Raw genomic sequence first — 15679 nt, 5'->3', positions numbered from 1 at the left:
CACGGGTACTGTTGAAAATCATGTCTTCCAACTGTCGGTACTAATTTTATTCAAAATATAAATAACTGCAATCAGCAAACAACATGCAAACAAAACAGTACTTTTTAAAAAAATTTTTAACATATCCAAAGCAAAGTTTTCTTGAATTGGATTCTTCTCCAAGAGAGGTTAAATAAAAACAACAGTTTTGATCATAATAAACAGAACTTGTATTTGCGAAAGCATATGTAGCAATCTATTCTTCTTTCAATTCCAGATTAAGGACATACTTTTAATTGTGTAAGTAGTGATAAGTTAATGTTCATCTATCTACTGGCTCACCTCAGTTGCACTCTCAATGTTACTAGGTAAGTAACTCTTCTAGGAATTGCTTTTACTTACCTAGAAGTAGAAAGCCCCTCAGAGTTTTCCCAACCATGATCTTTTCAAAACATCATGACCCTCCATTCTTGGTCTGCTAACCCTCATTTCCACTGCTATCTCCTATCATAGAGGCAGAGTAGTTCATTCAACAGCCCACGGGAAACCCCTTCATCAAATGTGCTTTCCACCCCTTCCCACCAATTCAATTGCATCAATTCACTAATTATCCCTTTACTGTGGTATCCTTATTTTCTGCTAGTTTTTTTTTTCCTCCGTAATATTAACTTGTTCAAGCAAATCTTATTTTTTTAAAAAACCACATAATTATAACTCCTCCTTGACTACACACCCTTCTCTGGCCACTCCTGTTCTTCAAAGTAGTTTATACTGTTTACATTTCCTTTCTACCCACTTACCCACTCCCAAAACCCCAATAAAAGCTGGCTTCAACCACTACATGAAACCTATGCAATCTAACCTGATCCCTTTGCAACAGTCAGCACTGTTAACCATTCCCCTTCTAAGCCTCTCTTTCTTTGGCTTCAGAGACAACTGTTGAAGTTTTCCTGTTACTACTCTGGTCAATCCTTTGTCTTCTTCCAAGGTCCTCTTTATTTACCAGTCCTTTAAACACTGCTATGCCCTCAAGATTCTGTCACTGGCTTTCTCTTCTCACTCTATCCATGCAGGCACTAGAAAGTCTATCCATACTCATGGCCCCAAATCCTACGCCTACTGTGACTTCTACATACGTCTCCATTCCAAGTTTCATGCTCAAGTTCCACACCAAACCACTACTACCTACTAAAAATCTCCTCTTGATATTTAACATCTGATATGTCTTAAAACAACTCCTCTTCTACTTCTCCCATCTGTGATCTCTTCTCTAGCTTAGTGATCCGAGTTAGGAACTTGAAAAGAATCCTCCACTCCTCTTTCTGTCTTACCTGCCAGTTCTAACCAGTCACAAAATCCTGTCAGTTCTACTGTAACTGTCTCTGGATTCTTCCTCCCTTCCTACCCTCAGATATTCTGGAGCAGAAAAGAGATTTTAGGTGCTACCTAAATCCTAAATTTCTAATCTTGTCTCTTGACATTCCTTGAAGGGCTGTCCATACCAACAGCCCATGTTGACACCTAATTTCTATCAGGACCGAACTGGGGGTCTTCCCACGACTGAACATACACATAATTAACATCAATCAAAAGCTGGAAACAAAGTTTTCTAATTCTTTTGTATTCTCCAAATATTCTCACTTGTTGTTCACTGCTTTAACTAAAAAATAAATAAATTAGAGAATGTGTTACCATTGAAAAACACTTCAACACCAGGGAAAATCATTTACAAAGCACACTGATTTGGAAAAATCAGAAATGCTTCTGGTTAACTGATTAATAAGCATTTTAGGCAGAACTCTGATGACTAGAATCAGCTTATACCAGATTAACGACTGCTCATCCCACCAAGATGCATGTACAGTATATAACAAAACACCACATCACCTTGCATTCCTCAGTTGTAAATCTTTGGGCAGCAATATTTTAAGATGGAAATCTCTTCCCTGTGGGAAACATTAAGAAGGTTCATTCAAAAAAGAAGATTCATTTCATCTTTCACTTAAAGAGAAGTCAAACAGAATCACATAAAAAAGGCAATATTTTCCTTTATTTTCTAAAAGGTATCAACTTTATCCAAATACTTGCTAAAATATAAGCAACAGAATAGTGCATTTGAGGGAAAATAACTCAAAAATGTCTGTCAGAAACTTTGTGATTGCTGGGTAATCAAAACACTAAGATAGGATTTTGTTTTTAAAGAAAAATTTACTCACATAAATAAGAAATACTAAGAAATTGTTAATGTAGACATAAAGAAGAAATTTAAACGTTATTTCTTAGGAAATAAAGAAAAAGGAAATTCCTTCAAATTGCTTTGAATACGGAACAAAAAATCATAATGTAAAGTAATATATAATAATTATAGGCTTCATATTTGTAATTTTCCAGAGTTCAATAAAGAGAAAATATATTTAAATAATCTAAATATATAGACAGAAATATTTTCATAAATCAGAGTATGTTTAATTCTCCCACACTCGCAGAACTTTAATAAAACCCCTAAAATATTAAGTTATTTTAATTTAAATATTCATTAACTATACATTTGAAAAGACCAAATTTTACTCAAGAATCTTTCCAAGGAAAGAAGGACAGTTCTCTGAGAAATATATTCAGTTTTACTTTCTTGAGAAAGTGAATGGGTAAGCAGCTTAAACTTTGTACCTTAAATAGGATAAGACACATGAAGTCTGAGCAAAGGTAAGCAGAAAAAGACAAACAGAAATATAATCTTTTACTCCAACAGTATAAAATGAAAAAGAGTAATAAAATTCTTGAAAAACAATTACCACGAGAATTTTAGCAGTCTCCCTCAAAGCAGTTTCAAAAATAGAGGAACACAATTAAATGTACCCCATAACCTTTACTTTCATGGTAATATTGCAGTTCTGACTTTCATTACATTCAAATGTCCTTTAAAAAAATGAAACAAAATGTACTACTGACCTTTTCAAAAGGTCAAGTAACAATAATTCACTATTTCATTAAAGCGCTAAAAGGTATTATGTAGTAACTTTAACCTAACTTTACAGACATCCCACACATAGGTGTAAGAACAATCTGGAATTCAAAATTTACATGAAAAATAGTAAAACTACTCTACTGATCTGTTATGTGAAAGAATAAAATTCCAAAGTCCCTTATTTGCAAAATCCAACCATTTTAAAAGGGCAAATGCCATGTCACATGCCATAATACTTTTCTGATTCAAGAAAATGTCCAAAATTATCTTTTTTTAGTCAAACCATAGAAAAAATGTTAATTGCTCTCATGAAGCAGATTTTCCAGACTTAACAGGGAACAAAAGTACTGACAGTTGCCTAAATCTGAATCTCTCCACATATCATTCCAAAAAACTATATACATCAAAATTAAGAACAAACAGAACCACAAAAATCCCATGTCTTCGGCAGAATCAGAAGAAAGAGAATACCATAAACTTCAAAATTACCTCTAAGAAGAAAAATTTAAACCACTTTCCAGTGTCTCCCACCCTGGGGCTCCAGTGGTTTCCACCCTGGGGCCCCCACATCAAGTCCTTTTAGAGAGCTAGGGGATTCAGAAAAAAAAAAAAATGCATGGAAGACAGAAGAGGGGACTGGACTATGTGCAAATAATAATAAACACTTCTGGTTAATCAGAGCACTAATTACAGGGAGGGGACTTATTATCAACGCAAAAGTCAAGGATCTCATCTTGGATAAGAAATGTAGAAGAAGATGGTAAAAGAGATATCCTTTGGAAACTGGGTGTTAGGAGGAAAAAGTACCAACTATGGTAGACTTAGGATCTTCTGTAACAAAATAAAAACACTCAACTCCTCCTTCAACACTACCAAAAAAACTCATCCATAAAGTAAACTGCACTTTGCAGACAAAAGAGGGTATTCTTGAATGAGGAATTTAATAAACTATTGCAATCGTTCACAGACACAAAGATAATGTCTCCATCAATACTAAGCTACTGGGACTTCCCTGGTGGCACAGTGGTTAAGAATCCACCTGCCACTGCAGGGGACACGGGTTCGATCCTAGTCTGGGAAGATGCCACATGCCGCGGAGCAACTAAGCCCGTGCGCCACAACTACTGAGCCTGCGTTCTAGAGCCCGCGAGCCACAATTACTGAGCCCATGTGCCACAACTCCTGAAACAAAGATAAAAAGGAGTAGAGATTTCTCATACATAATAATGTAAGACAGCGAAGCAACATTGCTAAAGCACTAAAATAAAAACAGTCAACCTAGAACTTTATACCCAGTGAAAGTATCTTTCAAAAGGCCAAATCAACAATTTTTTGAGACAGAAAACAACTGAAAGAATTCATCACTAGCAGACATGCACTACAAGAAATGTTAAAGGAAGAACTTCAGGAAGAAAGTAAATGAAACAAGGTGAAAAATCTGGATATACAAGAGTATCAGAAACAGTAAATATACAGGTAAATATAAAAGACCTTTTTTCTTAGTTTTAAAAATCTCTTTAAAGGATAACTGACTGTGCCAAAGCTCGAACAACTTGAGCAACAAATAAAGTAGCATTGGAATATAACTCAAAATGTAAAATATCCATACGTCCATACTGATATGATTGAATTAATGGAGAAATGAATCTCCCATACAGAACTCCAGATAAATTAAGTTGACCCTTGAGCAACATGGGTTTGAACTGTGCAGTTCCACTTATACATGGATTTATTTTTTTTTTACAATAAATACATACTGTAGTACTATACAATCTGCAGTTGGCTGAATCCACAGATGCAGAACCATGGATACAGAGAGCGGACTGTAAAGTGATATGTCGATTTTCGAGCACATGAGGGTTGGCACCCCAACCCTTGCATTGTTCAAGGGTCAACTGTACATAGATACTCCACCTGAAAGAGGGGGAGCATAATTCCCCACTCCTTAGTGAGGGCTGCGCATAGTGACTTCCTTCCAAAGAGTACAGTATGGAAAGGGGGGAAAAAAGAGTAACTTCCCAGTAGAGAAACCTGACAAACCCAACTTCAGCCAAGTGATCAAGGTTAATATCAACAGTCATAAATCATATTGACAATGTGTACCCTTAATATGATGTGATGAAATGGAACTTAAACTCTGTGATGTTCCTCTCAAAAACACATAACCCCAGCCTATTCATGAGAAATACATCAGACAAATTCTAGTAGAGTAGTATCCTACAATATACTTGACTAGTATTCCTCAATGAAGCAGGTCATTTCATAATCATAAAGAAGTCAGAGTCAGCAAAAACAAGGAAACCATGACAGCTAAGAGAAGCCTAAAGAGACATAATAACATGGTATCTTGGATGGGAACCCAAAACAGAAAAAAAGTTATTAGGTAAAAGCAAAGGAAATATGAATAAAGTACAGACCTGGGTTAATAATAATGTACCAATATTGGTTCATTCATTGTAACAATGTACCATACTAATATGTTAATAATAGGACAAACTGCGTTTGTGTGGGGAAGGAGATGGTACATGGGAACTCTCCTTACCATCTGTTCAATTCTTCTGTAACTCTACACTGTTCTTAAAAAATAAAAGTCTATTAATTAAAAAAAAAAAGCTAATCAGCTGCTTAAAAGAGAATTAATACTGTATTGGGAAGGTTATAAGATAAACAGAAATAAAATATATGGCAACAACAGCACAAAACCAGGAGATTAGAAATACAAGTAAACTACTGTAAGATTCTTACACCATAAGGGAAGAGGTATACTTGAAAGTAGATTATGGTAAATTAAAGGTGTATATTGTAAACCCTAGAGCAAACACCAGAAAAGAGAGTCAAAATATAGCAACTACTTAAGAAAAAAAAAAAAAAAAAAAAAGCAGGTAATAAGCTGACAGAGGAGATAAAACAAAATTATAAAACTCAATTAATGTAAAATGCAGAAAACAGGGAAAATATAAAAAATAAATAAAAGAACACATAGAACACATACAAAACAAACAGCTAGATACTAGATTTAAGCCCAACCATATCAACAGTCACATTAAATGTAAAGGGTTAATTAAACAACCCCCAAGTAAAAAGCAATGACTTATCAGATTGGATAAAAAAGCAAGGCCCAGAAGAAATCCACTTTAAATATGAAGACACAAGTAAGCATAAAATAAAGAATGGAATAAGATAAACCATGCCACACTAATCAAAAAAAAAAAGCTGGAGTCACTACATTAGTATCAAAAAATATAAATGCCAAGATTCCAAAGATTATTACCAAGGATAAAAAGGATCATTTCAGAATCATAAAGGAGTCAGTTCAGCAAGAGTGCTTACAATCCTAAAAGTTTATGTACCTAAAGAACTTCAAAATATATGAAGGAAGAACTGACAGAAATGAAAGCAGAAATTGAAAAAAAAATTATAAAGTAGCCCCCCCTTATCCACAGTCTCACTTTCTGCAGTTTCAGTCATTTGTGGTCAACTGAAAATATTAGATGAAAAATTCCAGAAACAAACAATTTTTAAGTCGTAAATTGGGCATCATTCTGAGTAGTATGATGGAATCTCACGCTGCTACACTCCATCCCACCCAGGATGTGAATCACTCTGTCCAGGGTATCGGCCTGTTAGTCACTTAATAGCTGTCTCGGTTATAAGATCCACTGTCCTACTATCTGAGTGCTTGTATTCAAGTAACCCTTCTTTTAGTTAATAATGACCCCAAAACGCAAGAGTAGTGACACTGGCAATTTAGATATTCTTTTACTGTGCCTAATTTATAAATTGAACTTTATCATAGGTATGAATATATAGGAAAAAACATAGTACATATAGGATTTGGTACTATCCACAGTTTCAGGCATCTACTGGGGCCTTGGAATAATATATCCCCTGCAGATAAAGGGGGACTAATGTACGTGGAAATTTCAACACCCGCTTTCATTAACTGAACAAACAGACAGAAAATCAGTAAGTATATACAAAACTTGAATTGTGTTATGAACCAATTTGACCTGACATTTATAGAACACTCTACCCAAGAGCAGCATAATATACATTCTTTTCAAGTATGCACAGAACATTTACCAAAATAGACCATACTCTAGGCCATAAAATAAGTTCCAATAAATTTAAAAGAATTCAAATCATACGAATTATACTGGGACTAAATTATAAATCAATATCAAAAAGATATCTGGAAAATCCTCAAATATTAAGAGATATATTGTTCTTCTAAGTAACCTATAGGTCAAAGAAAATATTAATAAGTATTTTGAACTGTAAAAAAAAAAGAAAATATACCAAAATTTGTGTGATACAGCTAAAGCAATGTTTGAAAGAAAACATATAGCACTGAACATCTACATTATAAAAGAAAAAGGTCTCATTATCAGTGACCTAATCTCCCACTCAAACAAATTAGGAAATTTAAGATCAGGAATCAATGAAACAGAAACAGAAAAAATAATAGAGAAAAATGAACGAAATCAAAGTAGGTTCTCTGAAGAGATCAATAAACTTATAGGTCTCTATCCAGATGCATCAGGGAAAAAAAAGACACAAAATACCAATATCAGGAATGGGCATAGGAGATATCTATAAAATATATTCATAATTTCTTTGATACTTCTACCTTTAAGTGTTGGTGCCTCATCTCCTTTTGAATATGGACTGGATTTGAGACTTGCCTCTAATAAACGGCATAAAACAGAAGTAAATGTGTAACTTTAGAGGCTGGGGGAGAAAAAGCACTGTGCAGCTTTCTGCTTGATCTCTGTTTTATCACTTACTCAGGGAAAGCTAGCTGCCAAGCTGTAATGACAGTCAAACAACACTATGGAGGTCCATGTGGTGAGGAACTGAGGAAGTCCTCAGAAGTAAAAACCTGAGGCCTGAAGTCAATAGCTATGTGAATGAGCAATCTTGGCAGCAAATTTTCCAGCTCTAGTCAAGTCTTTAGATAAGAGACATCCTGGCCAACAGCTTCACTGCAAGTTCAGGAGAAACACTTATCCAGGATCATCCAGCTAAGTCACATCCAAATTCCTGATCCATAAAAAAGGTGAGATAATGAATGTTTGTTGTTTTAAGCCACTAAGGTGTGGAATACAGCAAAAGGTAACCAATATAGGGAGCATCATTACAGATCCTAGAGCCATTAAAAGGATAATAAGAGAATATTAAAAACAACTTTTAAACCAATAAATTCAAAAACTCAGATGAAATGAAAAGTCCTTGAAGGAAACTGACTACCAAAGCTCACTCAAGAGAAAAGAAAGAACCCAATAATAGAGAAAACACTTATTCACACAGATCACTAACAAATAAATAAAATTTAAAATTAAAGGATCAATTAAGTTACAAAGAGTTGAAGTTTTATAAACATCACTGTCTAATCATGATGCAATAAAACTAGAAATGACAAAATTAAAATGAAACAAGACCTTCCATGAGCAAAAATTTTAATCTTCTATTAAATAACTCCCAGGTGCAGGGGAGCTACAAATTAAAATTAAGTTCTAAAAAATGATGATAAAACACTACATGTCAGTATTTACAAGACACTTTTAAAACAGTGCTGATAGGAAAATGCAAATCGTTAAAAACATATCAATAAAAATGTGCTCTCACTGGCCAAATCTGGGACAATTTAAACATCAAATAGGGAAGTAAGGATTATAATCCATTAGATAAATTATTTTTAAAATCCATGAGCCTGATATAAATGGTAAAGGGAAAGCCACTCTTTATCACAAAATGCCAATTAACAAATATAGAAGAAATGACAGAGTTAGAAAATCATCATTGGCAAACCTCAATTAACTGATTCAAACAAGAGTCAATGGCTGCTACAACAGGGTAGGGGAGGAGGGGGTTTGATGCCTCACAGTAGCTTCCTATAAGTACTTAATAATTACAATAGGAAAATCTGGCAGATGCTACCTTAAACAGGTGATCAGAGATAACATCATCAATAATGACACCTGCTGACATCTCGCTCCCTAAAAAGGATACAATATTCTTTCTGTGGCGTATCTGTCAAAATTGCATAACCTGAATTTAATGAGGAAGAAACATCAGACAAATCTAAATTGAGGGACATTCTACCTAATGACCAACATGTACTCAAAAAATGTCAAGTTCATGAAAAACGAAGAAAGACTAAGGAACTATTCCAGATTAAAGAGACACGACAACTAAATGTAATGTGAGATTTTACATCAGATGGTTAGGGGCTGGGAAGAGGTATAAAAAATGTATAATTGCAACATTAACAAAATGTGAATTTGGACTCCAGATTAGGTAATGGTATTATATGATGATTAAATTTCCTGATTTTAACAATTGTGGTTATGTATGGGTATGTCCTTGTTCTCATGAAATATACACTTAAGTATTCAGGAATAAAGGAACACTATGTCTGCAACTTAATCTGAAACTGTTCAAGGAAATAATGTGTGTACACATCCACCCACATACACAGACTCAGAATAATAAATCAAAAGGGGCAAATGTAAAATGGTGAACCCCCTTAAAGAGTATACTCAAATTCTTCCTACATCCTTGCTATTTTTCTATAAATTTGAAATTATATACAAGACACATTTTTAGACAAAACCAGCTCCACCAAAACAAAACAATGTTAAATAAAATCTTTAGGTTAGGATTTCAACAAGCTGCTTAAAGCAAGTACAAATGAGAATTGTAGCTATAGCCAGGATAAAATAATTTCATCTAATCTGAATTTTGATGGCTACACATATTTTCTAAGAGGCTTTACCAGATACAGACATAAAATACAAAATACTTTCCTTAAAATGCCTAAAATTAGGTACAACATGGTTCTGATAAAAATGGAACTTAGTATCATCTCTTCAATTTTTCTAAATGCTGTGAAAGTTTCCAACGAGGTAATTCAAGATCAATACTTCCAATTGGGGAAGGAAAACGTGAATTAACTTTATTCCAGAAGTAACAATGATGTTTAACCTCTACTTTCTGCAAGAGTCACAATGAATCCGAAAACAAATGAAGAAGTCCAAGTCTATGGTCTTTAACCTTTCCTTAATCAGTGTATTAGGATTAGTTCTACACTTAATATTCCTAGGGGTAGGTAAAATTTTCATTTAACATGTGAATTTAATAATTCACTCAATATTTTTGAGAGATTACTATGTGTCTTGAGGAAACTTCAAAACACATGTTAATTCCTAGAATATGGCCCCTATTCTCAAAAAGTAAGTGCGCTGTTCAGGGAGAGGGCACAATGTTGAATGTAATGGCCAGGAAGCAAAGTCTATACTCAAAATTCTCACCTAAGGTAGCTTGATGCAGTGTAGAGAAGGAAAACCCAGGAGTGGAATCAGATAGCCTGAGTTTAAGGGAGTCCGTTGCGATCATGGACAAGTAACAATCTCTCCACTTTCCCATGCCTTGATTTACTCAACTATAAAACGAGAATAAAGACTTTTTTTAAAAATTTCCTGCCTCTGAGGCCTGAGGATTAAGTGAGATATTGTACTTGGAAAGCGCTTTGTAAACTTCAAAGCTCTACACGTGTTTACTATGGGTAATGAACTCCACAAGAGAGGCCACTTGGAATCAGCAAAGGTAATTAATTCGGTTGTCAAGATTTCCTACAAAACATCGCCAAGTGATGAGACCCGGTAACCAGGACTTGGCAGAGAGCCAAAATCAGGTTTTCCTCCAAAACGTTCTTTCTGCAGGAAACACGAATATAATGAGGGAGCGCAGACTCCCCTCTGAATGGCCTCCAACCTTCGTGGGGGTGGGGCATGTTAGAATAAAGACAAGCAAAAAACTGACCAATTAAAACAAAAGTTCAAACGTGGGACAGACACAGTTAGGAGCGAGGCAAAACTCTGCGAGTGGCGGGGACGAGGGGGCGTGGCCCTTCGCCCCGTCCTCTCCCCGCCCGGGCGCGTACGCGGGCCTGCCAGCGTCCTGTCCCGGGCAGCGACCCCGGCCCAGGCGTGGAGGCGACAGCCAGGAACGGGTTTCCAGCAACGGCCCACGGTTCTCAAACTTCTAGTCTCCTAAGAGTCCTTACTGGCCGCCCCTCTCAATCCCCACAAACTCGAGCCCCTAACCCCTCCGGTCACAGACTTCAGGGCCGGGGCTGCGCCGCCAGAAGGAGGCTCTCCTAGCGAAAGAGCAACACCCGGGCGAGTACCTGAGCTGAAATGAATCCTTCATACACGGTTTTCGCCTGGTTCTGGGGTAGAAGCAGTGGGAACTGGCGCAGCAAGCTCGCTTCCGTCTCCGCCATGGCTCTCGATCCGCGGAGACGCACCAGCGGCCGCTGGGCCCCGCACATGCGCAGTCCTGCCTGCGCCTAGGGCGTAGAGAGGCGGAAACCCGTGCCATTGGCGGGAAGAAACTTCGAGGCTTCCGCGGGCAGAAATGAAGGTCTGAGGCTACTCGGGACACCTGAGCTCAGGGTCAGCCAGAATAGATGCCGCTTGGCGGGAGGCAGAATTGGCGCCAACTGGAGGCAGGAGGAAAGCTTGTTTTTAGGTTCACAGGTCTGACCGAACAAGCTCATACTAGCCTTGATTGTCCCAAGAACCCTTTTGGATATGTATATTAAACCAGACTCAAGTCAACACCAGACTTAGTTCTGCTGCACTGCACTCACAAATATCCAAGGCAAAACAAGAGGGAAAATTGCTGATGGACTTAATGAACCGAAGTTAATTTTTCTTTAACAACACTTCCTGAACATATTTCTAACTGAGGAATGGTAATTATCCATTCCCTTTTACTAAGGGGTGGTTAAATAAAGAACTTAATATTTACTGCACAGTTACTTGATTCCAATCATACTCAGTGCATTACATTCTTGAACCCAAGTATTTGCAAAACATCATTATAAGGGGCTGCAGGCTGTGCAAAAATGAGTAAGACATACACCCTATCATTTTTATTGCCCTCAGAATGGGGTTAGACTTCTTGAAGATTCTTTGACAAGAATTATAAGAGTATTCTGGATGCTTAGGGAAAAACAAAGATGTTGCCTCAGTGGTTAAATATAAATTACAATAATGCAGGGCTTCCCTGGTGGCGCAGTGGTTGAGAGTCCACCTGCCGATGCAGGAGACACAGGTTCATGCCCCGGTCCGGGAGGATCCCACATGCCGTGGAGCCTGCGCGTCCGGAGCCTGTGCTCCGCAACGGGAGAGGCCCGCGTACCGCAAAAAAAAAAAAAAAAAATTACAATAATGCAGTGGTTTTCAGAATGTGATCCTCGAACCATTAGCATCACCTGGGAACTTTAAGAAAGGCAAATTTTCACTCATCTGTCTCAGACCAAGGGAATCCCAAATTCTGGGAGTGAGGCCCAACCATCTGTGCTACAACAGCCCTCCAGGTGTTAACGATGCAGGGGCTAAAGTTTGAGAACCTCCTCAGAGGCATGACATACCATCCACTCAATTATGCAATTCATTTATTAAGGATGACAGGCTACGTGTTTTGTGATGGGCATAAAGTCAAGGTTGTACAACAATAGGACCAACACAAAGATTATTAGGACATACAGTCACTGCCCTCAAGGACTTTATAACTTTTCTGCAACTTAAGACATTTGCTGTTTCCAGTATTTCAAACTTCCCACCACTATATTCCCCACGGAACCTCTACCCTTCCTTCAAAGAGCTTCTCAATGGCTAGCTTTTTTTGGAAAACTTTCTTATCTGCTGAAAATTATTGCTCTCCCTAATCACTTGGTACAGTGTTGGTATTCATTAACTATTTACTAAAATAAATATCCACTAGTCCTATAGGCAAATTACAAATAGGTATTACAAGAATTCAGAGGAATGAAGGAATTTTTCACAAGATATTTGAATTGGTTTCCATTTACAATATCATAATAGACTGTATAGCACTATTATAGACTTTATAGGATTTATTTAAATTATAATACAACAGGGCTTCCCTGGTGGCGCAGCGGTTGAGAATCTGCCAGCTAGTGCAGGGGACACGGGTTCGAGCCCTGGTCTGGGAGGATCCCACATGCCGCGGAGCAACTGGGCCCGTGAGCCACAACTACTGAACCTGCGCATCTGGAGCCTGTGCTCCGCAACAGGAGAGGCCGCGATAGTGAGAGGCCCGCGCACCACGATGAAGAGTGGCCCCCGCTTGCCACCACTAGAGAAAGCCCTCGCACAGAAACGAAGAGCCAACACAGCAAAAATGAATTAATAAATTAATAAACTCCTACCCCCAACATCTTCTAAAAAAATAATAATAATACAACGACATGTGTAAAGTGCTTCCACATTTTATTTTATTTAGTTTTTATGGCAGTGTTCTTTAGGTATGTATTTTTATAATGTCTATTTTGTATGCAATTAAATTGAGATTCAGGGATATTAAATAAGTTGCTCAAGATAGTGACTTAGTGACTTGTACAATGAAGATTAAACTCAAGTCTTCTAAATTTTAGATTCAATAATCTTTCCAATAAATCATGGCAGAGATGGACTTCCCATCATGAAACTCAGAAGTTAATCTAAAGTTGTTAATGACTCATGCTAACAGTAGGGTTTCAAGAATTTGATTTTGATAGTTTGATATTAGATTTACCAAAATAATATATTTCTTCTGAATATAATCATAACATTTTCTACCTATTTCACATATTGTGAGGAAAGAGGCTAAGAACATTTTGCCCAATAGGTTCCTCAGGAGCTAAAGTTTTTCCATGAAAGCAACCTTGGCAATTTTATATTCCAGCATCCTCATTACATACATTAGGGAAATGAAGTCCAAAAGACTTACTGTCCTAATTTACTACACTGAGCTTTTGGTTAACAGCCTAAATGTCTTTGGCTTCCTGATATCATATATTCAAAAAGGACTTTCTGGACTTATAAGCTTCTGGAGACTTCCTAAATATCAGTTGAGTCTTCCATGAATAGACATGCACCCTTGTCCAGACAAGCCATCTTTATTACACTCACTCCCCCTACCATCGATACACTGGACTGTGTAGTTAACAGCCAAACAGTTGGTTTCTTGCCTCTGAATCCTCATAACTAACTTAAAGATTTAGAAATTTTCACAAAATTTATTGCTAGATATCATCTTGGTCCCTAAGGAGAAGATATTCAAATTCAACTACTGATTCATGGTAGTTGAATTTGTAATTGAGCATTCCACATTGATAAAGTCTGTAATAAGGAAACCAACCATCAAAGAGCAAGGAGAGATATCATATAAGGTCTTCTTAATTCAATGAGTCAATCATTCTCCTCAGATGTTCAAGACTGAGTGATGGATCTCACTGTCATCAACTCATATGTGGTATGCTGGGACCACTGTTTACATGTAGCCCAGTCTAAGACAGCCACTCTCAAATTCACAGAGAATACTCAATATGTTTAAAACTCAGAAAGCCAATGAACTGTTACCACCATCAGCATTGTTTTAATTTTGGAATTACTCTGACACAGCCTCACAAAAGTTCAAGCTCTTCAAGGCATCCTTGGCATGACTTATTTTATATATTCTGCTGCAAAAATTAGTAGTATTTAAATGCTAATTCTTAAGGGAGAACTATACGTTCTAACATGGAAAAATCTCAAAACATTTTCATGAATGAAAAACACAAGTTCCAGAATGGTATGTTTACTAATATACCATTTATGTTTAAATAAAGAAATAAACTTTAAATATTGTAAATGGAAAATAAACTACTAGCAGTAGTTACTTTTGGGGTGGAAGATAGGAGACAAGGAATGGGGGTAATGGCCTGAGGAGACTTTCACCTTATCTGTTATGTTAAAAAAAAAATTTAAGGAGATTATTAGCCTTAAAATTTTAAATACTTATACCATTCCAATTAGCATCTATCACTATGTTATTGCCTAAATTTTCAGCTTTGTCCCAGGTGTTTCTTCTCCCAGTTCCCATCAGTATGGAAGAAAATAGGAGGCCAGGCATTAACATTAATGAGAATAATAAGGGAAAGGTTGCTTGAGAGTATTGAAAAAATATGGGAAGAATGTTGGGAAATGCCAACATTAAGGAATAATGGAGTAGAAACAGCCATTTAAGAGTCCTCTAGGTTGATGGCAAAGATGGTGGAGTAGAAAGATCCTGAGCTCATGTCCTCCCGTGGGCACACAAAAATTACAACTATTTACAGAGCAATTATCTATAAGAACAATGTGAAGACTAGCAGAAAAGATTTTCCACAACTAAAGTTGTAAAGAAGGAACCACAATAAGACAAGTAGGAGGGATATATCCATGTGTCAGTACACACACTCCTGAGTAGATATCAACCACAAATGGGAAGATAATCACAAATGCAGAGGTTCTCTGCAAGGAACAAGGGGTCCAAGCCCCACATTGAGCTCCCCAGCCCAGGGGTCCTGCACTGGGAAGATGAAACCCCAGAACGTCTGGCATTGAAAGCCAGCAGGGCATGCATATTAAAGCGCCAGAGGTGTGTAGGAAACAGAGACTCTGCTCTTAAAGGGTGCACACAAAATCTCACATGCTGTAAGTTCCCACACAGAGACAGTAATTTGAAAGAATCCTGGTCAGACCCATTTGCTAACCTTGGAGAGCCTCTCAGAGAGAGGCAACTGGGACTTGCTCTGGGGACAATGATGCTGGTGGCAGCCATTTGGGGGAACATGTTCTACCACAAGGATGCTGGTGTTGGCAAGCACCACCTTGGAGTCCTCCCTCTAGCCTGTTAGTG

The 15679-nt window shown here is 37.2% G+C and overlaps 1 protein-coding gene across 3 annotated transcripts in view; it reads right to left on the bottom strand.

The window, feature by feature from the left end:
* Positions 1–11263, bottom strand: part of FANCL (FA complementation group L) — an 80093-nt gene extending 68830 nt beyond the window's left edge. For 2 of the 3 annotated variants that reach the window (XM_029231592.1, XM_029231591.1), the window contains exons 1-3: positions 11136–11239; positions 10258–10388; positions 1867–1925 (exon numbers count right to left, since the gene is read on the bottom strand). Coding sequence is in view for 1 of the 3 variants with exons in the window: in XM_029231590.1 (XP_029087423.1) it covers positions 1867–1925; positions 11136–11231 (155 nt within the window). In the remaining 2 variants the exon portion in view is untranslated. Of the gene's footprint in view, positions 1–1866; positions 1926–10257; positions 10389–11135 lie in introns of all 3 variants that reach the window. The other variant, XM_029231590.1, reaches the window with a different exon arrangement.
* Positions 11264–15679: the final 4416 nt, after the last annotated feature.

This window comes from Monodon monoceros, unplaced genomic scaffold, assembly GCF_005190385.1.
Source record: "Monodon monoceros isolate NGI ecotype Baffin Bay Population unplaced genomic scaffold, NGI_Narwhal_1 Super_Scaffold_19, whole genome shotgun sequence".
NCBI lineage: Eukaryota > Metazoa > Chordata > Mammalia > Artiodactyla > Monodontidae > Monodon > Monodon monoceros.
This window is presented reverse-complemented; position numbering and strand designations above follow the sequence as displayed.